Source organism: Rhinopithecus roxellana, chromosome 2, assembly GCF_007565055.1.
Source record: "Rhinopithecus roxellana isolate Shanxi Qingling chromosome 2, ASM756505v1, whole genome shotgun sequence".
NCBI lineage: Eukaryota > Metazoa > Chordata > Mammalia > Primates > Cercopithecidae > Rhinopithecus > Rhinopithecus roxellana.
This window is the reverse complement of record NC_044550.1, coordinates 135,991,042-136,018,341: the sequence shown is the minus strand read 5'-3', so window position 1 is coordinate 136,018,341 and position 27,300 is coordinate 135,991,042. Positions and strand designations below refer to the sequence as shown.

At 41.2% G+C, this 27,300-nt stretch overlaps 1 protein-coding gene across 1 annotated transcript; it reads right to left on the bottom strand.

Annotated features, from left to right (window-relative positions):
• Positions 1 to 384: 384 nt before the first annotated feature.
• Positions 385 to 26,907, bottom strand: ZNF732 (zinc finger protein 732). The gene is made up of 4 exons (XM_010373017.2): positions 26,742 to 26,907; positions 18,097 to 18,223; positions 17,178 to 17,273; positions 385 to 2,342 (listed from the first exon to the last, which is right to left on the bottom strand). Exons 1-4 carry the CDS (start codon positions 26,742 to 26,744, stop codon positions 811 to 813), a joined length of 1,758 nt encoding a protein of 585 aa, XP_010371319.1. The 5' UTR covers positions 26,745 to 26,907; the 3' UTR covers positions 385 to 810.
• Between the last annotated feature and the right edge of the window lie 393 nt (positions 26,908 to 27,300).

The window sequence follows — 27,300 nt, the reverse complement described above, 5'->3', positions numbered from 1 at the left end:
CGGGAGGCGGAGCTTGCAGTGAGCTGAGATCCGGCCACTGCACTCCAGCCTGGGCGACAGAGCGAGACTCCGTCTCAAAAAAAAAAAAAAAAGAATGCTGGAGTACAGCATAAAGGCTTTTCCACATCCTTTACATTTGTATGATTTTATCTCTAGTATGAATTCTCCTATGTACATAAAGGTTTCCGGCTGTCTAAAGGCTTTGCCACATTCTTCACATGTGTAGGGTTTCTCTCCAGTATGAATTGTCCTATGTTTAATTAGGGTTGTGAAGCTATTAAAGGTTTTATGACATTCTAAATATTTATATGGTTTCTCGCCAGTATGAATTCTCTTACGTTCAGCAGAGTTTGAGGATGATGTAATGACTTTGCCACATTCCTTACATTTGTAGGGGTTCTCTCCATTATGAATTTTCTCATGTTTATTCATGGATGAGGGCTGTTTATAGGCTTTCCCACATTCTTTGCATTTGTAGGGTTTGTCTCCCATATGAATTTTCTTATGTTCATTCAGGGTTGTGGACCATCCAAAAGCTTTGCCACATTCTTCACATTTGTAGGGTTGCTCTCCAGCATGAATTTTCTTATGTTGATTCAGGTATGAGGACTGTTTGAAGGTTTTCCCACATTCTTTACATTTGTAGGGTTTTTCTCCAGTATGAATTCTCTTATTTTCATTCAGGATTGTGGACCATCCAAAAGCTTTGCCACATTTTTCACATTTATAGAGTTTATTTCCAGTATAAATGTTCTTATGTTCATTCAGGTTTGTGGATCATTCAAAGGCTTTGCCACATTCTTCATATTTCTAGAGTTTCTCTCCAGTAAAAATTTTATTATGTTGATTAAGATATAAGGGCCGCTTAAAGGCTTTACCACATCCTTTACATTTGGGGGTTTTATCTCCAGTATGAATTATCTTACGTTTATTCAGGACTCTGGAACGTCTAAAGGCTTTGCCACACTCTTCGCATTTATAAGGTTTCTGTCCAGTATGAATTTTCTTATGTTTACTCAGGTATGTGGACCATCCAAAGGCTTTGCCACACTCTTCACATTTGTAAGGTTTCTCTCCAGTATGAATTGTCTTATGTTTATTCAGGGCTCTGGAACATATAAAGGCTTTGCCACACTTTTCACATTTATAAGGTTTCTCTCCAGTATGAATTTTCTTATGTTTACTCAGGTATGCGGACCATCCAAAGGCTTTGCCACACTCTTCACATTTGTAAGGTTTCTCTCCAGTATGAATTATCTTATGTTTATTCAGGTCTGTGGACCATATAAAGGCTTTGCCACACTCTTCACATTTGTGGGGCTTCTCTCCAGTATGAATTCTCTTATGTTCATTCAGGGTAGTGAACCGACTAAAGGCTTTTCCACATTCTTCACATGGGTAGGGTTTCTCTCCAGTGTGAATTCTGTTATGTTTATTAAGGGTTGCGGATTGTCTAAAGGCTTTGCCACATTGTTCACATTTGTAGGGCTTCTCTCCAGTATGAATTCTCTTATGTTCATTGAGAACTGAGGACCTACTAAAGGCTTTGCCACATTCTTCACATGTGTAGGGTTTCTCTCCAGTATGAATTCTCTTATGTTTAGTAAGGGTTGTGGACCTATTAAAGGCTTTGCCACATTCCTGGCATTTGTAGAGTTTCTCTCTGGTATGAATTTTCTTATGTTTGGCAACGTTTGAGGATGAGGTAATGATTTTGCCACATTCTTCACATGTGAAGGGTTTCTCTTCAGCATGAATTCTCTTATGCTTAGTAAGGGTTGAGGACCTATTAAAGGCTTTGCCACATTCTTCATATTTGAAAGATTTCTCTTCAGTATGAACTTTATGTTTAGCAAAGTTTGAGAATGTGGTAAAGATGTTGCCACATTCTTCACATATGAAGCGTTTCTCTCTACTATGAATTATCTTATATTCATTAAAGACTAAATACCATTTAAAGTCTTTGCCACATTCTTCACATGTGTAGGGTTTCTCTCCAGCATGAATTCCTTTATGCTGAGTTAGGTCTGAGAACTTCTGAGATGACTTGCCACATTCTTTAAAGTGTTTCTCTCCAGTATGTCTTGTCTTATGTTGGTTTGAATTTGAAAATTTACTAAACACTATGACATGTGCATTACACTGAAATATTTTGCTCTGGGTAGTTGACAAGCATTGACTAAATTCATTATAACCTGCTTTCTGCACCTTCCTTTTACAGCCTTTTCTTAATTGTAAATTCTCATGTCCACATTTCTCATATCTTCTCAATATAAGTTTGTGGAATGAATCTTCTATCTCCTGCACTGGCAAAAAGTCTTGGGTGAAATGAGAACACATAGCTGAAAGAAAGAAAAATAAACTATCCTGCTTACTAGATTCATGTGAATATACTTTAAAAATCTAATATGTAAACTTATACAAAGTACATTAGTAAGATGGCATAACAAAATACCACAGGCCATAATTTCTTCACAGACATACACATGTAACAAACATATACTGATCAAAATGCCTTTTAGTGAAATCTACAAATGAGTTACATGCAATGCCTCAGGTAAGCACAATGCCAAGAGCCACACAGAACAGGAAGGAAGGTTTGTTACATTTACCAACCACAGTTCTTCCTCCTCCCCAATATAGCACTGTGCCATTAGAAGTAAACTGTCAACTCCTGTCTTCTTACTTAAAAGAGAAGAAAAATACTGACACATATCCTTCTTCTGGCTTTTGGGGATCTTTCAAAAACTGGTTTCTGCCTCCAATAACAAAAGAGTGCTGAAAGAAATGGTGATATACTTTGGAAGGACAGCTTCGGTCTGCTAAGACCAAATGTACATGTTTCAAGAGCAGACTGAAGTGCTAAATACAGACAACAGAGCAAGTGATTAAAGACTCTTAAGAGGAAACATGAACAAACCCTTTTAACTAAAAAATAAACACAAAATTCTAGACAAGATACATCCTTCCAACATGTATGAGAGGTTCCCATAATCTGTATCAAAGACAACTGGCTTCAGACTATGTCAGGACAAAGCAACATTATAAAGGTTGTGATAAATAGCTTTTTGTTAATGTTCAAATAAACAAATATTATAATGTATACAAAATATTAGAACATGGTCTAATTAAACAATTTAAAATTTTTCAGAAAACAACATAAAAACAAAGATGTACAAATTTTTAAAATGTAACCTGAATAATGCTGAATAAGCTAAATGGAAACATACAACAAAATGTAATCAGAAAAATGAGAACATCAATGTAAACATTAAAACCCAAAAACAAATCATGAAGGTGAAAAATGCAAAATAAAGACTGAGAAATTTTCAAGTTAAAAAAAATCATGTGGAAAAGGAAGAAGCTCAACAAACTTCAACTAGGTTACACACAGATTTACAGCAAAGCACATATATAAGCAAAGTTTCAAAAAACTCAAAAAGGGCATCTTAGGAGCTGCAAAATAAAAGTGATGTGTCACTTATAACTGTGGTCTTCATATAACCAACAAAACTGTCCTAAAAATGAAGAATAAAGACCTTTCAAGATAACCAAATGCTGAAAAAGTACATTAGCACAACACGTCTTACCAAAACAATGCTCAAGAAAGTATCTTCCCATGAAAATAACATAATGCAAGAAAACCAAACATAATCATATGAAAATACATAACTTTCTGAAAAAGATACGCACATACACAAAGTTCTGTACCACTATCATATTACAGAAAACATTGTAACCTCTAAAATTGTAAAGCGGAAAGCATAAAAATGATCATAAACTGTTCATTATCTGTTAATAACAACAATGATTACTGACATCAATAATGAAGTTGAGGGCAGATGTAATGAGGAAGAATTTTCAAATTCAACTGAAGTTAAGTTTTTACCAGTTTAAAATATATTATTTCAACTTAAAGAAATTTTATGTAATTCTCAAGATACCAGAAAAAAAGTATCTGTATAGATACACCAAAAAATAAGAAGGTGTATCAATACAAAAATAAAAAAGACACTAAGACAGAAAAAGAAAATAACGGACAAAAATAAAATAATCCAGTAAAACAATAAGACGAGTAAGTCTATTTCAGCAAATTATTCAAATATTTATTAAATAAAGTTTCCATTCAAAATACATGCACCAAATAAGGGGATTGATTGCAAAAATTAAAATACAAGATCCAACTTGCTTTTCTACAGGAGTCACTTGAGATGTAATGATTTAAAAAAGACTGAAAAAGGCAAAATGAAAAGATATTTCATGCAAATAACCAAATAAGAGGTCCAAATTATGTAATACAAAGTACATCTTAAGTCAAAACTGCCCTATTTCATAAAATATACTTTAAAAAGTCCTAAGAAAGAAGGATATTAAACAATAAAATAATAAAAAGGTTCATTTACTGGGAACTAATGATCAAATATGTGTACACATGTTAATATGTGTGTGTGTCTCTCCCACATTGAGTTCCAAATATACAAAGTCAATACTGACAGAATTAAAGCAAGACAAAGAGAGCAATATAATTATACTAGGATATTTAAATACTCCAGTTTCTGTAAGGAATAATGGAATGAGATAAAATATTCATAAGGAAACAGGAGATTCGAAAGCAGTATCAAACAATTATGCCTAACAGAACTGTAGAGAACACAGCTCAGCAACAACTAAATACACACCCTTCTGAATAGCTCATAGAATATTCTCCTTGATAGACTGCATGTCAGGGCACAAAAAAAGTCTTATAGTTTTTAAAATTGAAATTTTACAAATTACTTTTAATGACCAAACTGGGATGAGAGTAGAAATAAAGAAAAGTAAACAATTTACATATTTATAGAATTTAAACAACATACACTTAAGCATACTCTTGTTCAAAGTTTGAAATAATGAGGTCACCAGGCGCAGTGGCTCAAGCCTGTAATCCCAGCACTTTCAGACGTCAAGACGGGCAGATCACGAGGTCAGGAGATCCAGACCATCCTGGCTAAGGTGGTGAAACCCCGTCTCTACTAAAAAAATACAAAAAACTAGCTGGGCGAGGTGGCGGGCACCTGTAGTCCCAGCTACTTGGGAGGCTGAGGCAGGAGAATGGCGTAAACCCGGGAGGCGGAGCTTGCAGTGAGCTGAGATCTGGCCACTGCACTCCAGCCTGGGCGACAGAGCGAGACTCCGTCTCAAAAAAAAAAAAAAAAAAAAAAACTGCACCAAAAAGACATATATAGAACATTTCATCCAAAAGAATAATTTATATTCTTTTCAAACACACATGGAACATTCTCTAGGATACATCATAAATCTGGTCCACAACAAAGACATACAAGCCTTTTTATTTTTTCAGAGACTGAAATCATATCAAGTTATTTGTGTTTTTTTAGTTTTTCTGAGACAAAGTCTTGCTCTGTCGCCCAGGCTGGAGTGCAGTGGCACGATCTCGACTCACTGCAAGCTCTGCCTCCCAGGTTCACGCCATTCTCCTGCCTCAGCCTCCCAAGTAGCTGGGACTACAGGCACCCGCCACCACACCCGGCTAATTTTTTGGTATTTTTAGTAGAGACGGGGTTTCACCTTGTTAGCCAGGATGGTCTTGATCTCCTGACCTCGTGATCCACCCACCTCAGCCTCCCAAAGTGCTGGGATTACAGGCGTGAGCCACCCAGCCCAGCTTGAAATCATATCAAGTTTTTAAAACTACAGTTTTATAAATGCGAAACCAATAGCAGAGTGAACATTGAAAATCTTACAAATATGTATATATTAGACAACACGTTTCTGAACAGCGGATGGGTCAAAGAAGAAAAAGAAAAGAAAAATCAAAAAGTATCTTGAGACAAATGAAAAAAGAAACAGGACATATCAAAAGTAGAATGTAAAAACAGCAATTCTAAGAAAGAATTTTATAGTAATATATTTTTATATGAAACAAGATCTCAAACACTGTAACTTTAATTCTTAAATAACTTGAAAAAGAATAATCTCAATGTCAGGATAATAAAGAAAATAATAAAAAATAGAATAGAAACAAATTAGAGACATAGAAGACAACAAAGGCTGGGCGCAGTGGCTCATGCCTGCAATCCCAGCTCTTTGGGAAGCTGAGGTGGGCGGATCACAAGATCAGGCAATCGAGACCAGCGTGGCCAACATGGTGAAACCTTGTCTCTACTAAAAATACAAAAATTCACCAGGCGTTGCGGTGGGCACGTGTAATCCCAGCTACTCAGGAGGCTGAGGCAGAAGAATCGCTTGAACCCAGGAGGCAGAGGTTGTGGTGAGCCAAGATCGTACCACTGCACTCCAGCCTGGGTCACAGAGTGAGACTCTGTCTCAAAAAAAAAGAAGAAGAAGAAGAAGAAGAAGAAACAAACAAACAAAAAAAAAATCAAAAAAGATAAAAGGCAGAGAAATAATTTACATATAAAAGTTTTATAAGTCAAATATTTTAAGAAAAGGAAGGAGTAAATACGTTTCCTTTTTTCCAGCTGGAGGATTAAGTCTGTTTCTGTTTTACTTTTATATTTGCAATAACCACATCCAACAATTTTGCCTTGAACTCATGGACATCTGATTTCCAACAGGGCCTGGATTTAGGCACCTGCAGGGTGACCTGGGGCATACTATGTTCACAGGAAAGAGTGTTTGTGAGGGAAAAAATGCAGAATAAGAAAAGATGTTATCAAGAACCCATGAGTGAGGGTCAGTGCACAGTTGGAGAAATGACTGGTTACTGCTATATGTACTGGACCCAGCAGGGCAGCTCTGACTTATAAATGTGTGCATGCAGGGAGATAAGATGGTCAGGTGATCCAGAAGCCTAGGCTACTGGAGGAAACAGGTTACTGGTGCAGATTCAAGATCTGAGAGGCAGAAAGAACCCAAATCTTCTGGGCACTTACTTATGTTTCCTGTTATTGGAAAACTCTAGAAGCAGAGGTGCCCTCAGCACAATTCCTGAGAATGAAGCTTTGTCATGAGAGAAGTGTGGCCACACCATTGCCTAGCGTGCATGTGTGTAAATGTGCAGAAATCACTTTATAGCAAAAGGGGTCAGAACTCCTTCCCTTTGAGTCCTCAGTCTCCTCTCACCCCTGAAGGATACCTAGAATCACAAGACAATTCACAGTGTGACAGCTTCTGTGCAAAATTTTAAACTCTCCATTCTCCAACAGACCCACAGTCTCCCTCCAACTAAGGCTGCTGTGATATCTTTATGTGTTTTTGAGACAGTGTCTCACTTTGTCACCCAGGATAGAATACAGTGGCACAATCTCAGCTCATGCCAGACTCGACCTCCCAGGGTTCAAGCGATCCTCCTGCCTCAGCCTCCAAGTAGCTGGAACTACAGGTGCATGCCACCATGCCCGGCTAATATTTTTCTATTTTTTGGTAGAGATGGGATTTCACCATATTGCTTAGGCATGGTGCAACCAGGAGGAACCCCCAATTCTATGCTTCTTCCTCTGTGCAAAGATGAGTTTTGTCTCCCCTGACAAAGACTGCTGAAGGAAATGGTGGTATACTTTAAATTACAAAGAAGCAATACTAAAATTTTATCAGAATTAAAGAGACCAGAAGTGCTCAACAATTGTCAAAAAGAGAAACATCAGAAGCATCATACATCATGACTTTAAAAACTTATTATGAAGCTATAGTTATTGAAATAGTTTATAACTAGATTCAAAAAAGACAATGCCAGTGAACAGAATACAGCATGTAAATAATCCCTTGCGTGTATCATCAAAGGAAGAGTAACTTAAACTGTGACAGGGGTTAAGTGGAGAAGAAAATGAGTAGTTGTTTAATGGACAACCTGCTAGAATGCAAAACAACTTTTTTTTTTTTAACTTTATTTTAGGATGGGGGTACACGTGCAGGTTTGTTATACAGGTAAACTTGGGTCATGAAGGTTTGTTGTACAGATTTGTCATCAAGGTATTAAGCTGGTATGCATTAAAGATTGAATTATACAATACATCCTTTCAGACCACATGGAATAAAACTAGAAATCGGCAGGGCTCGGTGGCTCACGCCTGTAATCCCAGCACTTTGGGAGGCCAAGGCGGGTGAATCACCGGGTCAGGAGATCAAGACCATCCTGGCTAACACGGTGAAACCCTGCTTCTACTAAAAATACAAAAAATTAGCCAGGCGTGGTGGCAGATGCCTGTAGTCCCAGCTACTCCCAGCCAAGATGCTGCCACTGCACTCCAGCCTGGGCAACAGAACAAGACTCTGTCTCAAAACAAAACAAAGCAAAACAAAAACTAGAAATCAAAAGCAGAAGCAAAATTGCCAAATCCAAAAATATATGAAACAACATTTTTTTTTTTTTGAGATGGACTTTTGCTCTTGTTGCCCAGGCTGGAATGCAATGGAGTGATCTTGGCTCACTGCAACCTCCACCCCCCAGGTTGAGGTGATTCTCCTGCCTCAGCCTCCTGAGTGGCTGGGATTAGAGGCGTGTGCCAACACATCCAGCTAATTTTTGTATTTTTAGTAGAGATGGGGTTTCGCCATGTTGGCCAGGGTAGTCTCGAACTCCTGACCTCTGGTGATCCACCCGCCTTGGCCTCCCAAAGTGCTAGGATTATAGGCGTGAGCCACCGTGCCCGGCCAACACACTCTTGAACATACTCTTCTTTATGTCAGGAGATTTAATACTGTTAAATGACAACACTACCCAGTGATATTCAAATTCAATGTAATCCTGATGAAAACACAAATACTTTTTGAAAAATATATATATATATTTTTAAGACAGAGTCTCCCTCTGTCACTCCAGGCTGGAGTGCAGTGGTGAAATCTTGGCTCACTGCAAGCTCCACTTCCTGGTGAAGTTCACGCCATTCTCCTGCCTCAGCCTCCTGAGTAGCTGGGACTACAGACATCCGCCACCACACACGACTAATTTTTTTGTGTCTTCAGTAGAGACAGGGTTTCACCGTGTTAGCCAGGATGGTCTCGATCTCCTGATCTCATGATCTGCCCACCTTGGCCTCCCAAAGTGCTGGAATTACAGACATGAGTCAAAAACAAACCATCATGTATATGTTCAAATGATCCTCAACAAGGTTGCTATAACCATACAATAAGAAAAAGACAGTCTCTTCAATAAATGGTATTGGAATACTCTGTATCCACATGGGAAAAACTGAGGTTGGATCCTTTCCCTGAACCATGTACAAAAACTCTTTAGTGAGTTAAATATTGAAATGTAAGAATTATAACTCTACAATTTTTAGAAGAAAATACAGGAATAACTTACCTATAACATCAAACACATGAGCAACAAATTTAAAACCACAGAAAAATGAGACTACATTAAATTTATCTCCACATTAACATAAACACTTAGTAAGAGTCCCATGTAAGAAGCACAAAAGCAAAAAATTAAAAATTATGTATTTGACAAAAGTTAACATTTCAGAATAAACAATTCCAAAAAATCAACAAAGAATAAGTAACATGATTAACAAATAGACAACAGATGAAAATGTTCCTCCAAAGATTAAATACATATAACAATTATTGAGAAAATTTCTAATTTTTAGAATAATGTAAGGCAAAAACACAATAGGTTATTATTGTTCATTAATTAGGATGGCCAATATCAAGCAAAAAAAAGTTGTAATTAATGTAGAGAAACTAAAACTCTTGTGCACTCTTGGTGGGGAAAAAGTGATGCAACCATCTGAAAAAAATGTATGGAGGTTCCTCCAAAAACTAAAAATGAAGTTATTATATGAGCCAGTAATTCTACTCCTGAGCACCTATTCAAAATATCCAAAGTATATCTGAAAGAAATATTTGCACATCCCTATTATTACAACAATATTCACTGTATTAGTTTATCCTCGTATTGCTATAAATGCCTGACACTGGATAACTTATTTTTAAAAAGAGGTTTAGGCCGGGCGCGGTGGCTCAAGCCTGTAATCCCAGCACTTTGAGAGGCCGAGGCTGGCGGATCACGAGGTCAGGAGATCGAGACCATCCTGGCTAACATGGTGAAACCCCGTCTCTACTAAAAAATACAAAAAACTAGGCGGGCGAGGTGGCGGGCGCCTGTAGTCCCAGCTACTCGGGAGGCTGAGGCAGGAGAATGGCGTGAACCCGGGAGGCGGAGCTTTCAGTGAGCTGAGATCCGGCCACTGTACTCCAGCCCGGGCCACAGAGCGGGACTCCGTCTCAAAAAAAAAAAAAAAAAGAGGTTTAATTGGCTCATGGATCTGCAGGCTGTACAGGAGGCATAGCAGCTTCTGTTTCTCAGGAGGCCCCAAAAAGCTTCCAATCATGGTAGGAAGCAAAACAAGAGTGAGTCATCTCACACAGTAGGAGCAGAAGCAAGAAAGAGTGTGGAAAAAGGTGCTTTTAGAAAATGAGATCTCTTTAGTTATTAAAAGAAAACTGCAGTACTCCTCATTGGTTTTCCTTTACCTAATGATTTCTGTGAAGTGAGACTTGTGTGGTGGGAAGAAGGAATTAGACACTCTACCTGCCACCCTGCATGTGTGCGCACTTGCACACATGCTGTCTACATGTAATCCACTCCCTTTACTTTCCTTTGAAGCTGGTAAGGTTAAAATAGGGGAGAAATCCTACAAGTTGCAATGATAGCTTTTTGGAAAATTTAAGAAAGCAAACTTTGCAGGCTCTCCATCTTGATTTATGCTTGAGTTGTTATGTGCCATATTTGCTTTGATTACCAGAAGTTTTACTAAAATGTTGAAGAAATAATTCACTTTCATCTCCTTTCTAGATTTTGTGCATCTCAGTTCATAAAGCAAAGCTTGCTGATAGCATAGTTTTCTAAATGCTGCAAAGCCATTACCACTACAAAGAAGTTTGAATGAGGGATTTTTTTCTTTGTTAAAATAGTTCATGTTTCTGTAGAAATTTCACTTTTAGATTGAACTGCAATGGATAAGCTATCAAAAATAAAAAGAAAATGATATCTCAGGAGTAATCATTCACTATGGCAAAGACAGTACCAAAGTAGATGGTGCTAATGATTCATGAGAAGCCAACCCTATAATTCAATCACCTCCCATCGGGCCCCACCTATATTAGGGCTTACAACTTGATGTGAGATTTGAATGGGGACACAGATCCAAACCACATTATTTACAAAAGCCAAAACATGAAAAAACTCAAACATCCTTCAACAGCTGAACAATTTAAAAGGATGTGGCTTACACATACAATAAAAAATTATTTAGACACAAATGAAAATATCTTGTCAGATGCTACAATATGGATAAATCTTAAAGCCATTATTTTAAGTGAAATAAAACACTAACGAAGTGACAGTTTATGAGGTTCCACTTATATAAGATATTTTATGTAGTAAACTCCTAGAAAACGTAAGTAGAAAATTGCTTGCCTATAGTTAGGGTTGTGAAACCCCAGTGGAGTCAAAGATCAAGGGGGTTTATTAGGAAAAAGCAGGCCCTCACCAGGTGGCCAACTCAAGAGCCCATAGACATGGCTACAGACAAGGAAATGATGCACAGAGCTTGGTCTTACTGAGGATTCCAAAGCAGTTCTGTAACCTCTCTCAAATTCAATCTCAGCTATAGTCCAGAGGTGGTCCTTCCCATCAAGAGACCTGCAGGAAGGCACAGCCAGCCATGGCCCTGGAGGGAGGCCTGCAGATCCTGGCCTCAGCTGTGGTCCCTGAAGCAGCCCTGTAACTCAGTTCTAGCCATATGTAGTCACAGTCTGTGGCCATTCGTACACACTCAGAGGCCCACAGAGAGACCTGTAACTCAACTGTTACCAGGTAGTCAGCAAAAGCCAAACCCATTCATACACCTGGTATTTGGGCCATAATATGCAGACAAACTTCAAAACCCTAGCCTACTGCCTGCCATAGAGATTAATGTCCTCAAGGAAATCTAATCTTTCCAGGGCCCAGAAAGAATCCATAACTGTCCAAATCTCTGGCAACACAACCATCAAACGCAGAACGCACAGCAGACCCAGCATCACCCTTGTGACCCAGCTACAACCTTTCTCTGCAAACCCAGAGGTAATCTCATCAGCCTGGGGACCCAACAAAAGGAGATGTTTACCTGCCAAAAAAAATAGATCATAGAAACTATAAATCATTGTTAAATCCTTAAAATATACAGACATAGGGTTGCTTCAGGGACCACAGCTGAGGCCCAGATCTACAAGCATGCTTCCAGGACCACAGCTTCTATCTTAACATATTATCAAAAGTTTGTATCAGAACAACTAGACAAGGAAAAGGAGAACAAGGCCCTCCTGCTTTCAAAAGAAGTAAAAATGTTACTGTTTGTAGATAATACAATCATGCACATACATGAAATCCTAGAGTAGAATAACAAAAACTGAATAAAGGCATTCATGAAGGTACAAGGATACATAATCAACACATAAATATTTGTGGATAGTTTTTTGGTTTGTGTTTATGAGGCAGGGTCTCACTACAAGGCCCAGGCTCATCTCAAACTCCTGTGCTCAAGTGATCCACATGCCTTGGCCTCTAAAAGTGCTGGAATTACAAAAATGAACAATATACCTGGCCCAACATACAAATATTTGTTTAATGTCCATAAAGTAACAAAATTTCCAAAAAAAGAAAAAATTCAATTTGCAATACTATAAAAAGAAATTAATTCAAAATAAATTTAACCAATGAAATAAAAAATTTATACACTAAATACAAGATATAAAATCTAGTTTATAACAATAAATTTAGACACTAAATACAATAATGACAAAACTGAAGCAGACACAAATAAATAAAAACATATTCCATTAGGATAACAGATACTGTCAAAGTATATTATCGAAAGTGATTTGCAGATTCAAACGGATCCCTACCAAATTTTAGTGGCCTTTTTCACAGTAATAGTAAACACAATTGTAAAACTTAAGTGTAACCTTAAACAACTGTAAATAACCTGAACCATCTTGAGAAAGAACAAAGCTAGGGTCATCATACCTTCTAATTTTAAACTTTATTTAAAGGTTATAGTAAGCAAGAGTATGGTATGTGCATAAATACAGATATAAAAACCAAGGGAACAGAATAGACAGCCCAGAAACAAATCCACGCATACAAGGTCAACTAATTTTGGCAAGGGAACCAAGAATATACGATGCAGAAATTATACTCTTGTCAATACATGGTGCCAGAAAAACTGGATATCCACAAGCAAAAGAATAAAAGTAGATCATTTTCTTACACTATACTCCAAAATTAACTCAAAATGAAACATTTAAATGTAAGATAAAAAACCTTAGAACTCCTGAAGAACACATATGGAAAAGCCCTGTTTTTTTTTTTGTTTTTTTTTTTTTTTTTTTGAGACGGAGTCTCGCTCTGCCGCCCAGGCTGGAGTGCAGTGGCCGGATCTCAGCTCACTGCAAGCTCCGCCTCCCGGGTTCACGCCATTCTCCTGTCTCAGCCTCCCGAGTAGCTGGGACTACAGGCGCCCGCCTCGTCGCCCGGCTAGTTTTTTTTTTTGTATTTTTTAGTAGAGACGGGGTTTCACCGTGTTAGCCAGCATGGTCTCGATCTCCTGACCTCGTGATCCACCCGTCTCGGCCTCCCAAAGTGCTGGGATTACAGGCTTGAGCCACCGCGCCCGGCCGGAAAAGCCCTGTTGATACTGGCCTTGGCAATAACTTTTTTGATATGCCATCAAAAGCACAGCAACAAAAGAAAACACAAGTGAGACTGTATCAAAGTAAACTGCTTCTGCAGAGCAAAGAAAAAGAAAACAAAATTTCTAAAAACCCTACAGGACATAAATATTTGCAAGCGATATATCTGATAAAAAATTTGGGAGGCCAAGGCAGGCAGATCACCTGAGGTCAGGAGTTTGAGACCAGCCTGACCAACAAGAAGAAACCCCATCTCTATTAAAAATACAAAATTAGGCCGGGCGCGGTGGCTCAAGCCTGTAATCCCAGCACTTTGGGAGGCCGAGACGGGCGGATCACGAGGTCAGGAGATCGAGACCATCCTGGCTAACACGGTGAAACCCCGTCTCTACTAAAAATACAAAAAACTAGCTGGGCGAGGTGGCGGGCGCCTGTAGTCCCAGCTACTCGGGAGGCTGAGGCAGGAGAATGGCGTAAACCCGGGAGGCGGAGCTTGCAGTGAGCTGAGATCTGGCCACTGCACTCCAGTCCGGGCGACAGAGCGAGACTCCGCCTCAAAAAAAAAAAAAAAAAAAATACAAAATTAGCCAGGCATTGTGGGGCATGCCTGTAATCTCAGCTATTTGGGAGGCTGAGGTAGAAAAATCACTTGATCCCAGGAGGCGGAGGCTGCAGTGAGCTGAGATCGTACCACTGCGCTCCACCCTGGGAAACAAGAGCGAAACTCCGTCTCAAAAAAAAAAAAAAAGTTAATATCCATATCCAAAATGTATAAGAAACTTTTACAATTCAAAGCAAAACAATGATGATGATGATAAGCCATTCAAAAATAGGCAAAAGGTTAGATTTTTTCCCCCAAAGAAGACATACATACAAGGTAAGTGCTATATGCTGCTGGTGAGATGTAAATTGATAAAGTCATAAAAAACAGTACAAAGGACAGGCATAGTGGCTCACACCTGTAATCCCAGCACTTCAGGAGGCTGAGATGGGCGGATCATGAGGTCAGGAGATCGAGACCGTCCTGGCTAACATGGTGAAACCCTGTTTCTACCAAAAAAAAAAAAATTAGCTAGGCGTGGTGGTGGGCGCCTGTAGCCCCAGCTACTTGGGAGGCTGAAGCAGGAGAATGGCGTGAACCCGGGAGGCGGAGGTTGCAGTAAGCCGAGATCACCCCACTGCACTCCAGCCTGGGCAACAGAGCAAGACTCCGACTCAAAAAAAAAACACAAAAAAACAGTAAAAAATAAAAATGGAAATATCATATAACCCAGCAATACCACTTCTGGGTATACTACCAAAGGAAATTAGCAACTTGAAGAAATATCTTCAGCCCCATGTTCACTGTAGCAATTTATAATAGCCAAAATATGGGGGGGTGTACATATATACACACACACATATATACACACATACAGTAGAATACTATTCAGCCATAAAAGAAAAGGAAATCTAGCCATTTACAACATGGATAGATCTGGAGGACATCATGCTAAATTAAATCAGCCAAACACAGACAGACAAAGAAACTGCTGCTGCTTCTCACTTAGACGGGGAATCTAAAAATGTAAACTCATAAAAGCAGAAAGTAGAATGGTGGTTGTTGGTGCCTAGGGGTGGGACCACGAGGAGATGTTGTTCAAAGAGTACAAATTTTTAGTTATAAGTTGAGTAAGTCTGAGAAATCTAATGTACAATAGCATTAGATTAGCAAAATAGCATTGTGTTTATAGTTAGTAATACTATAATGTATGCTTACAATTTGCTACAACAGTAGGCCTTAAGTGTTTTTATTACCAAAAAAAAATGGTTATCTATGTAGGTAATAGATGTGCTGATCAACTTGACTATATTTTACAATAAAATATATGCATATCAAATTATTACAAAATATGTGCATATCATTACATTGTAAACATTAAATACAGTTATACTATTTTTACCAGAAAAATCCATATCACACATACACAGATGTACAGTAAGTTCTCACTTAATGTAAAAAACAGGTTCTTGAAAACTGCAACTATAAATGAAGTAATGTTGCTATATACCAAACATAACTCTTGTTTATATCAATTAAACTCTGGTAAAATTTGTTTGTTTGAGACAGAGTTCTGCTCCTGTCATCTAGACTGGAGTGCAATGGCGTGATCTCGGCTCAATGCAACCTCTGCCTCCCAGGTTCAAGTGATTCTCCGGCCTCAGCCTCCCGAGTAGCTGGATTACAGGCGCCCCCTCACCATGCCCAGCTAACTTTTTTTATTTTTACTAGAGATGGGGTTTTGCCATGTTGGCCAGGCTGGTCTTGAATTCCTAACCTCATGATCCACCTGCCTCAGCCTCCCAAAGTGCTGGGATTACAGGCGTGAGCCAACGCACCCAGCCCTAAGATTCACTTTCTAAAATGATACGTTGCTTCACTTAGTTTCCAAGAATCTATCAACAATGTTAATTTACTATACACATATACAACTTATTTAGGTATATGTGAGAGAAACATATTTTTATGTAGCTATAGATAGATACATCTAAATGACAGAATCTCAGGCTTCCTACTAAATAAGAATTATATATATACTAAATAAATTATAACCGTTACTAAGAAATAAGGTAACGATTGAATGCTTAATATTAGCAATGTTCTAAGCTGGTTAATATCATAGTACATTTAAGAAATCTAGAAGGTGAGTAAATATTTTAATCCAGTGGGGGCCAAACCTTTGAATGAGAGGGCTTTTTTGCTTATCTAAGGTGGTGGATATCACAAAAATTATTCACCAACCTTTTTCTTTAAGTTCATCAGCTATCATTAGTATTAATGTATTTTATGTCTGGCTTAAGACAATTCTTCTTCCAATGTGGCCCAAGGAAGCCAAAAGATTGGAAACCTGTGCTTTAAACTATATTATAATTTGAAAATTTGCACATACAGAGTTTAAATCACAAATCTCAGTTTATGCTAAATAACATTCTGAAGTAACATTACTTTTTTTCATATTTAGGAAAATGCTTGTTCTGATAAAACTGCTGAGTAAGAATTTTTGTAGAATTATATTTGCAACCTCTATAGGATTAAAAATCACTAAGCAGAAAAGATGCAACATCTCTCTCTGGTGTTCCTGGGATTTCTGAACCAAATTCCAGTATGTCCACTACTCACCTTACACATTTTAGACATGATACAAAAAAGAATATTTGAAAAAAATACATTGACATAGAGCTCAATATACACATATTCCCATGTCTCCAAAAGCAATGGAACAGCAGTCAGATCATGCAGCCCCTTATAAACGATAAAGTAGACATTGGCTCTCCCTGTAAACTTGAAGGGAGATCACTAAAGAAATAAGAGAATTCTTAGAAGATTTAACAGCGTGGGACAAAAGATGTCCCTATTCGTGAATATGAGAAAAAAATGCAGTCTTTTCAGAAATTATTTACATTGGAGCAGAGTTTCCCAAACTACATTTGAAGGCCTGGCTTCCTTCTTGACCTTGTTCCCCTGGCCTGTGTCCTCTCCTTCATTCACTGTTACCTACCTGGGTGTTTGGCTACTGTCTCATGTATCTTCACATTGTAGGGCTCCTTTCTTTGCTCCAGAAAGGTGACCAGGTCTGGGTTAGAGATAGCAACACCTGTTTTATTTTTAAAAATTAACATGACTTGGCCGGGCACGGTGGCTCAAGCCTGTAATCCCAGGACTTTGGGAGGCCAAGACGGGTGGATCACGAGGTCAGGAGATCGAGACCATCCTGGCTAACACAGTGAAACCCCGTCTCTACTAAAAAATACAAAAAACTAGCCGGGCGAGGTGGCGGGCGCCTGTAGTCCCAGCTACTCAGGAGGCTGAGGCAGGAGAATGGCGTGAACCAGGGAGGCAGAGCTTGCAGTGAGCTGAGATCTGGCCACTGCACTCCAGCCTGGGCGACACAGCGAGACTCTGTCTCAAAAAACAAAAAAAAACAAAAAAAAAAATTAACATGACTACTGTTAGGGATTCTCCAATTACCTACCTAATACTATACTAAGAAGAAAAGAGAAATTATGGAAGATCCTAGATAATCCAAAAATTGTTTCCTGACAGAATCCTTAAAATATTTAAGTATTTTAAATCTGTGGGTTCTAAGTTCCACTACCAAGTACTACTGAATCAAAATAAGCAGTGCAAATTGCATTTTAAGGTGTGGGAAACAATATTTTATGTCATTGAATTTCGAGAATTACCACTAACCTAGAATGGAGGACACAAATTAGCTCAAGAAAAGAGAAGGTTTACATAAAGATAAAACATCTTAACAATATTCTTTTTTACACCAGCAAACTCCCAATAGTTTCCTAAAGAAAGAAACTGAAATTAATTCACACAAAGTTCCAGAAGCTCCCAAGAGACATTCTACAAAAATAGAAAAATCAAACTCTGATGGAGTATTAGGAATTATGTATTGAAGTTATCCTCACCCAGGGAGACCAGGTTTCTGTAGTTCTCCAACATCACATCTCTATATAAATTCTGTTGTGCAGGATCCAGGCATTTCCACTCTTCTGGAGAGAATTCTATGGCCACATCCCTGAATGTTAAGTGTTCCTGAAAATATATATGTATCAAGTGACAGAGTTCTTAATTTGATTACAGGTGAAATGAGTTAAGAGAGCTAGTTCTGACCTGTGACTGACTGGGATTATCTGAAAAAATAACTTTCAACACAGTAATGTTCTCTAAAGTATTCTATAGCTCCGCGGAAAAAGGAAGGCATTCCAACAGTTCCTGTTCCTGCAATAAAAATAATGGGCTAGACCGGGCGCGGCGGCTCAAGCCTGTAATCCCAGCACTTTGGGAGGCCGAGACGGGCGGATCACGAGGTCAGGAGATCGAGACCATCCTGGCTAACACGGTGAAACCCCATCTCTACCAAAAATACAAAAACTAGCCGGGCGAGGTGGCGGGCGCCTGTAGTCCCAGCTACTCAGGAGGCTGAGGCAGGAGAATGGCGTAAACCCAGGAGGCGGAGCTTGCAGTGAGCTGAGATCTGGCCACTGCACTCCAGTCCGGGCGACAGAGCGAGACTCCGCCTCAAAAAAAAAAAAAAAAAAAAAATGGGCTACACTGACCTGCCCCTACCAAAACCAAGCAGAGTAGGCCCTGTGACCTCCTGGAAAAAAGACTGAACTCACCTCTCATGAAAGTATCTGGAATGCCTCACGCTTGACCTTGGCCTCGCTGTAATATGCAAGGAACTTAAGTTAAAAATCAGAAATGTTTCCACCCAGAACAACAGACGGGGTCTGTGGGGAGGGCACAAGTGATTTCTCTTCAAATTGTACATGTGATCCTACTGGAAGACTGTGCTGAGAGTCACTTAGCTAAGCACTGACTCTCAAGCTTCAATGCGCATAATAATTATTTGATATTCTAGGCCTCACTGTAACAAAATTTTGCAGGTTTGAAGAGTTCATGAATTAGCTTCTTATAGCAAGTCTTCTGTTAATGCTGATGTTCCTCCACCTAGACATGTTATATTACCACTCGGCTAGAGAAAGCAGGCACAGCACAGTCCCTTACCCCAACAAACTTATCACAACACAAATACTTTTCATCCCAAGACAAGACCACAAATCATCATCCTGAAGCATTAGCATTCTCTGCCGGATCTTTAAAGTTTACAGAGGCTGGAGATGGTGTCAATGTCTGAGTAAGTCTCCATTTGAAAAACAACATGTGGTCCAGGCGTCATGCCTGTAAATCCCAGCACTTTGGGAGGCAGAGGCGGGGGGATCACAAGGTCAGAAATTTAAGACCAGCCTGGCCAATATGGTGAAACCCTGTCTCTACTAAAAATACAAAAATTAGCCGGGCGTAGTGGCGTGTGCCTGTAATCCCAGCTACTCAGGAGGCTGAGGCAGAAGAGTCACTTGAATCCGGGAGGTGGAGGTTGCAGTGAGCCGAGATCACGCCACTGCACTCCACCTGGGCGACACACTGAGACTCCATCTCAAAAAAAAAAGAAAGAAAAAGAAAAAAGAAAAATATGTGCGCCTGCATTAATGCGATATTGATGGAGCACGTACTATGTCCTCAGGAGTATGTGACAGAGCACTGTGCTGAGACAATCACATTATGTGTTAATTCTCAGGACATCCTGGGAGGTGGGCACTAGGTGTCCAATACTTCTCAGGATTTAAATGCAGGGCCCCAAATTACCATTTCCTTTCCATTTTCCTACCACTGATTTGTTTTTTAAAGGTATAGAATAACCACTCAATATAAATACATCACAAAGAAACAAAGGATGTATTAAATGCAATTCAGAGAAATTTATTTTTGTGTTTGTATTTAAGATTTGTGGGGAAAAAAAAAACCTACTAAAACTGCAGAGATGACAGGTTGCTGGATGAGATGTCTCCAGAAACACTGGCTTTAATTGTATAAAAAAGATTTTAGGGCCGGGCGCGGTGGCTCAAGCCTGTAATCCCAGCACTTTGGGAGGCTGAGATGGGCGGATCACGAGGTCAGGAGATCGAGACCATCCTGGCTAACACGGTGAAACCCCGTCTCTACTAAAAATACAAAAACTAGCCGGGCGAGGTGGCGGGCGCCTGTAATCCCAGCTACTAGGGAGGCTGAGGTAGGAGAATGGCATAAACCCAGGAGGCGGAGCTTGCAGTGAGCTGAGATCTGGCCACTGCACTCCAGCCTGGGCGACAGAGGGAGACTCCGCCTCAAAAAAAAAAAATAATAATAATAAATAAATAAATAAATAAATAAATAAATAAAGACTTAAAAAAAATAAAAAATAAAAAAAATAAAAATAAAAAAGATTTTAAGGCCCAAAAGTATACAGCTTTTCCCCATTTATCTGCTTTCGTGTTTCAGGAAATTGGGAGCACTAGCTCTGGAGAGGCAATAGAAGTAGTCACTCCAAACTCTGATCTCCTCTAAGCAATTCCAAGAGATTTCAGTGTGGGGTCAGACCTGGACAAGGTTTAGCAGAGGGTGGATCTGGGCAGGGTTAGGACAGAGAGTGGGCCCTAGATTTCTGTTCTTATGCCACTAAGTTTTTTCAGTTTCGTCTTTTCTAAGCCTGCCCAAGAGAAATTTGATTCCCAGATTTTATGAAATTTTAATCTATTTTAGCCACTTCTCTGTGTCTTTAATAACATACAACAAGGAATTTAACCAAATCCCTTATGTTTCTCTAGAGCAATTATATTAGAAGCTAAATATTTATTCTCAGCAAGGTGAAAACAATACTAACAATAACAACTTCTGTTAATGAATACTCTTTTCAGGTGGTGGAATCAAAACTCACAAAACAATAAAAGGGAAGTAACCCAAATGAAGCTTAAGTGTCCTGGACAGTTTCCGTCTTTGTACTGAACACATGATGCTGAACTCAACCATTTATTCATGTGCTCCAGACTGCAAGTTCCTTGAGGGTAGGGACCATGACCGCTTCATCTCTTTTTCTAATGGACCATATGAAATAGAAGCAATTAGCTTATGGATCAGTTTGAGTCTCCAGATCTCACTTTTCACCAAAAAAAAAAAAACTAGAAAACTGGAGCAACTTTTATCTGGGTATAAATCAAGGAGATTCTGTGAGGGGAGGAACAAACCCTGAATGAGTCATTTCTCTTCCTCTAAAATGGGAGCAGAATTAGACCTTGCTGTCATACTGACCCCAGTCTGCACAGGACATCTTCAGATGTCTCAAATACAGATGCTGGTGAGAGTGTCCCCAGTGACCTTGGGCTGATATCCCCATAGTGATCCAGGCAGGAGAGATTCAGGCTCAATTAGTGGGATGCAAACAGAAAATGAAAACAGCCCTGGTGAAGCTGCAGATCCTGGATACAGATGTGATAGCCCCTGTCCGTGATCAGCTAACTCTAAGGCAAGGGGAAGGACAAAACTACTCTACTCCAGTAACACAGTTTACAGGGAGGCATAGTTGTGACTTTGGCTCTGAATATTTTATGGTCCTGAACTCCCACTGCTAAGGTGCTTTTTTACAGGTAACAGATTCTGCCACAGGATTCTGTTGATACCAGAAGCCTCCCACACAACTATAGCAGGTCACTGGACAAGATCTGGAAAACTCAAAGGGCTCCACCTATGATGAACTCTAATGATGCAGAAAATGTCTTCTATGAGTTTTCTTTATGTCTTCAGCCCAAAGTCTGGTCCTGTCTTGTGAATCCTAGGCAGAGGTCAGCTTTTATGTGCATATTCTAGGTGGGATCAATGTGCCTCAGCATTCTTAGGGATTATAGCAAGCAGAGTAAAACCAGAGGAAAGATTCTCTTATGGAGGCTCCTTCAACACATTCTAAAGAATATTTTGACCTAAAAGGAAAAACCTGGGGTAAACATAAGTAGAGAGTTTATTTGGGCCAAAGCTTGAAGATGCAACACGGGAATATAAAGCTGCCCTGAATATACACCAATTAGAAGCAGTTACAAGTATACATATATATACACGTATACATATACATGCATATGTATGTATACATGTATATATATACACGCGTACATATGTATATATACATGTATATACACGTGTGGATATATGTATAGATATATATATATATATTTTTTTTTTTTTTTTTTTTTAAAAAGAGAGTTTCACTCTTGTTGCCCAGGCTGGAGTGCAATGGCATGATATTGGCTGACCGCAACCTCTGGCACCTGGATTCAAACGATTTTCCGGCCTCAACCTCCCAAGTAGCTGGGATTACAGGCATGTGCCACCGTGCCAGCTAATTTTTTTTTTTTTTTTTTTTTTTTTTTTTTTTTTTTAGTAGAGACGGGGTTTCACCATATTGGCCAATCTGGTCTCGAACTCCGGACCTCAGCTGATCTGCCCGCCTCTGCCTCCCTAAGTGCTAGGATTATAGGCATGAGCCACCGTACCCAACTGACGAGTATATTTTTAAAGGCAAAAAGGGAGGCAGAGAGGGAACTGATAGAAAGTTGTCAGAAATTCTTAATGGCTTATAGAAGTGGTTAGTGACTGGCTATATAAATTAACACATAAGGTGTGGGTTATAGTATCCAGTATGAAATTATTAGGTTAATTTATAGCCATTTGTGGCCAGGCATGGTGACTTACGCCTGTAATCCCAGCACGTTGGGAGGCCGAGGTGGAGGGATCAAGAGGTCAGGAGATCAAGACCATCCTGGCTAACACAGTGAAACCCCGTCTCTACTAAATAATACAAAAAATTAGCCAGGCGTGGTCGTGGGTGCCTGTAGTCCCAGCAACTCAAGAGGCTGAGGCAGGAGAATCACTTGAACCCCGGGGGCACAGGTTGCAATAAGCGGAGATCGCACCACTGCACTCCAGCCTGGGCGACAGAGACCCCGTCTCAAAAAAAAAAAAAAAAAAAAAAAAAAAGAGAAAAAAGTGTATAGCCATTTGTAGCAACAGAACACAATTTCAAAAGACAAATAGTTCAAAGAGGGGAACAGTACATGACTACGGTCTCATTTTAACACATTACTGGGTCTGATCATTAAAATAATTTGTATTTCTCAGATAAAAGTTGTCCTTCTCGGCCGGGCGCGGTGGCTCAAGCCTGTAATCCCAGCACTTTGGGAGGCCGAGACGGGCGGATCACGAGGTCAGGAGATCGAGACCATCCTGGCTAACACGGTGAAACCCCGTCTCTACTAAAAAAAAAAGCTACAAAAAACTAGCCGGGCGAGGTGGCAGGCGCCTGTAGTCCCAGCTACCCGGGAGGCTGAGGCAGGAGAATGGCATGAACCCGGGAGGCGGAGCTTGCAGTGAGCTGAGATCTGGCCACAGCACTCCAGCCTGGGTGACAGAGCGAGACTTCGTCTCAAAAAAAAAAGAAAAAAAAAGTTGTCCTTCTCTCAAATCCCAAGACATAAATTCAGAATTTGGAACTGCACATTTAAGACTTGGAGGGCTGGTGAGCTATGCACATTTGTGGGCATTTGGGCAAAGGGAGAAGGGAGTTGAAGTTCTCAGGTTTAATCAATGCACATGTGGGATCCTGATTGGGATTACGGGCCCCATGATCATGGAATCAGTGTCAGATTTGAAGATGCCAGGCACACCGACAAAGGAGGAATAACTGATTGCAGTACTCAAAAGTTATTTTTGTAGAAATCCAGTATAACTGTTATAGAAGGGACTGTAGATCTCAAATTGAAGGAGAGACCATACTGTTTCCAGATTTGGGGAGCACTTGCTGCACTTTGTGCACCTTGCCACCAAATTGTGGGTTGTGAGTGGAATCCTGAGAAAGGTTTTTCTCTAAAGTGAAACCTAGAGGGCACTTGTGTATAATGTCTGGTGATTCTGGACAGTGTGTGGAAAATATAACTAAAAGCAAAATCATCTCCAATCCTAAAAAACTGCCCACGGCCGGGCGCGGTGGCTCAAGCCTGTAATCCCAGCACTTTGGGAGGCCGAGACGGGCGGATCACGAGGTCAGGAGATCAAGACCATCCTGGCTAACATGGTGAAACCCCGTCTCTACTAAAAATACAAACAACTAGCCGGGCGACCTGGCGGGCGCCTGTAGTCCCAGCTACTCGGGAGGCTGAGGCAGGAGAATGGCGTGAACCCGGGAGGCGGAGCTTGCAGTGAGCTGAGGTCCGGCCACTGCACTCCAGCCTGGGCTACAGAGCGAGACTCCGTCTCAAAAAAAAAAAAAAAAAAAAACTGCCCACAACAGAGAAGAAAATGTTTTCTTACATAATTAAACCAAAATGTGATGTGTATCATAGGCAATCTACTAAGAGACTACAAACATAGAAACTCACCATAATTCTCAAGTAGAAGACATGACAGCACCATTTGTCCTATACAGCTTATTGTAATTTTACCTAGTAATCTGAGAACTCATCTGGGTTTTCTAATTGGTAATATTCATAGAAAAAATAAACTTCCAACATCTTCATGACAGGAGGTAGATTTGCAATGTGAGGCTAGGTACCTGGTGAAGGCAGCCTCCTACTCGCCTACAGAAACTGGGGGATAGGGTATATGTTCTTGCTATTTACATTTCAAAGCAATAGTTTCCAGGTCCTAGATAAGGACAAGTTTGACTCAAAAAAGACAAATGACTTACTTAACTGATAAAAATGATTTATATAAATTTTAAAGAGGCAGAGAAAATAGGTAAATATAAAAGTTTTCAAGATGGGCGCAGTGGCTCACGCCTGTAATCCCAGCACTTCGGGAGGCCGAGGCGGACAAATCACTTGAGGTAAGGAGTTCGAGACCAGCCTGGCCAACATGGTGAAACTCCCTCTCTACTACAAATACAAAAATTAGCCGGGCGTGATGGTGCAGACCTGTAATCCAGCTACTCAGGAGGCTGAGGCAGGAGAATTGCTTCAACTCGGGAGGTGGGGGTTGCAGTGAGCCGAGATCACAGCACTGCACTCTAGCCTGGGCAACAGAGTGAGACTTCGGCTCAAAAACAAAACAAAACAAAAAGTTTTCAAACTAAATGCTTTCAGAAAAGGGCGAAGAGCAAAAATTCTTCCCTCATTCTAAAGAGAGACCATTAAGCCGCGTCTAACTTGGGTTTGCTCCTACAACAGCCAGGTTTAAAGGCATGGTCTTGAACTCACTAACGTCTGAATTCTCGTAGGCAAGTGACAGATGGACTTGGGCACACTGTGGGCACAGGAAAGAGGATTTGTGAGGAAGAAAAAAGCAGAAGAGAGAAAGGAGCTATCAAGAGTAATGGGTGCGGGCAGGGCAGGACTGACTAAAGGACTGGTTTGTGCTACAAGTGCAGGCCCAGGCAGGGCTACCATCTGACTGATTGCTGGGTCTATAAAGGCAGAGATTAGGATCAGTTGGTCCAGAAGCCTGGGTGAGGTAAGGAAACAAGTTCCTGCTACAGATCCAGTGTCTGGAGTTCAAAGGAGCCAGGAGTCTTCCGGGCACTGTGTGGGTTCTTGGCAGAACACCCTAGGAGCAAAGCTGTCATGGGCACAATTCCTGAGGTTAGAACCCTGTTCTGGGAGGAGTGTGGCCATGCGAATGCCCAGTGAGCGTCCTGGGTAGTGGGTTAGCATTAAGTGGGGGCTGGCAGCAGGGTGAAGGGAAGGGGTGTTTCTCAGAATTCCTTTCCTCTAAGTTCCCAGTCCCCTCTCCCCGGGAGGAGACCGGGAGGAACCCGACAGTGCCCAGCAGGACCGCGCATGTGCAGAACCCACTCGCGCCTCCCGCGGACACCAGATATCTCCCTCCAGCCCAGGCTCAGCCATGTCTTTCTTCTGACAGAAAACCTGCGGAGTTTCCTCAACACCCGTCAATGCTCCAACCCCAACGGGCTGTCCAGCAACTCACTAAAGACCCCACCCAGAGTCAGCGCAGACCCCACAAGCTCAGCGCTCTTCCCGCAACTGCCCCCCGCAGACGCCAGTCCCTGCCTCTGGACACCCGTCTTCATTTCTGAACGTCTCCAACAACCAGGGGCGCCCACACCCTCCTCAAGTTCCATAATGTGGCAGAACCACTCACAGAACTCAGCGAAGCGCTGTGCACACGACACCAGCCTATTCTAAAAGAGGCCACTCAGGAACAGCCACGCGGAGGCGGCGCTCAGGGCAAGGGGACCGGTGGGAAAGTTGGGGCGGGCGGGTGATCTGCTTCCCTTCCTCACACAAGCCTTTCCTTCAAGACCCGCTGGCAGCCCCCAAACCACGAGCCACGGGGGCGCTGTCCCATTATTGAGTCCCGTTTGCTCACATGAACTCTGTGTTTTGACGGAGCCTCCATCTCATTCTGAAAAGGGTAAAGAAGGGACAGGACCCCGGACCACAGCTCCTCCCACGCGGGCAACGCGCACGCCGCGCCGGCGTCTTCCCGGTGAGCTCCTCACCCCACAGCCCGGGGAAGGTGCGGGGCTGCGGGCGCAGAGCTGCACGAGGAGGGCTGCAGGCTGGGCAGAGCCGCCGTGCGGGGACCGACAGGAGCGCGGGTCCCTCACCGGAGGGGACTGAAGACCGAGGGCTAAGCGGGAACTCCACTCACAGACTCGGTCCCGCCGCCGCCATTTCCCGCCGGTTCCGATGAGGCCTCCCCAGCCTTGGGACTCCCCGCCCCGCACACTCACCATTTCCCCACTTCAGGGGTGTCGCGGAGTCTCAGCTACGAATCATCCAATAAGCGCAAGTCACACAGCAACGGAGGCTGAAGCTGTGCCCGAATCACCGAGGCCTCCCTGACGGGTGGAAGCAGGACGGTGAGGCCCTAACCGACCTCAAGCTGGAGCGAGAGGCAAAAATCGCGCCTAATCCCGGATGCTGCCCCCTCCTCTCCCGCTGCGCGCCTGATTGGGCCCGTCTCAGTCCAGCGCTCTGATTGGATACGACACCAAGCTCCACACCCTCAGAATTTGAGTGACATTACTTGCCACCAAACAGTGCACTTAATGAGGCAAGAGTGACAGACTCGTGCCTCCATGTATTTTCAGTCAGGGCTTTCTCTCTGCCGCTAGGCTTGGCTCTGTTGGGGGTTCATTTTTAACCTTCTGGAGTGTAATGTTACGTCCATTTATAAATTGTACAGGCACGCGCGCGCCTCACACTTGTTCACAAATGGAAACAATACAATGGCAATTATTATATTTTAGATTTCATAACCTCTCTGTCCTTTGGTCTCTTGAGTAGGAC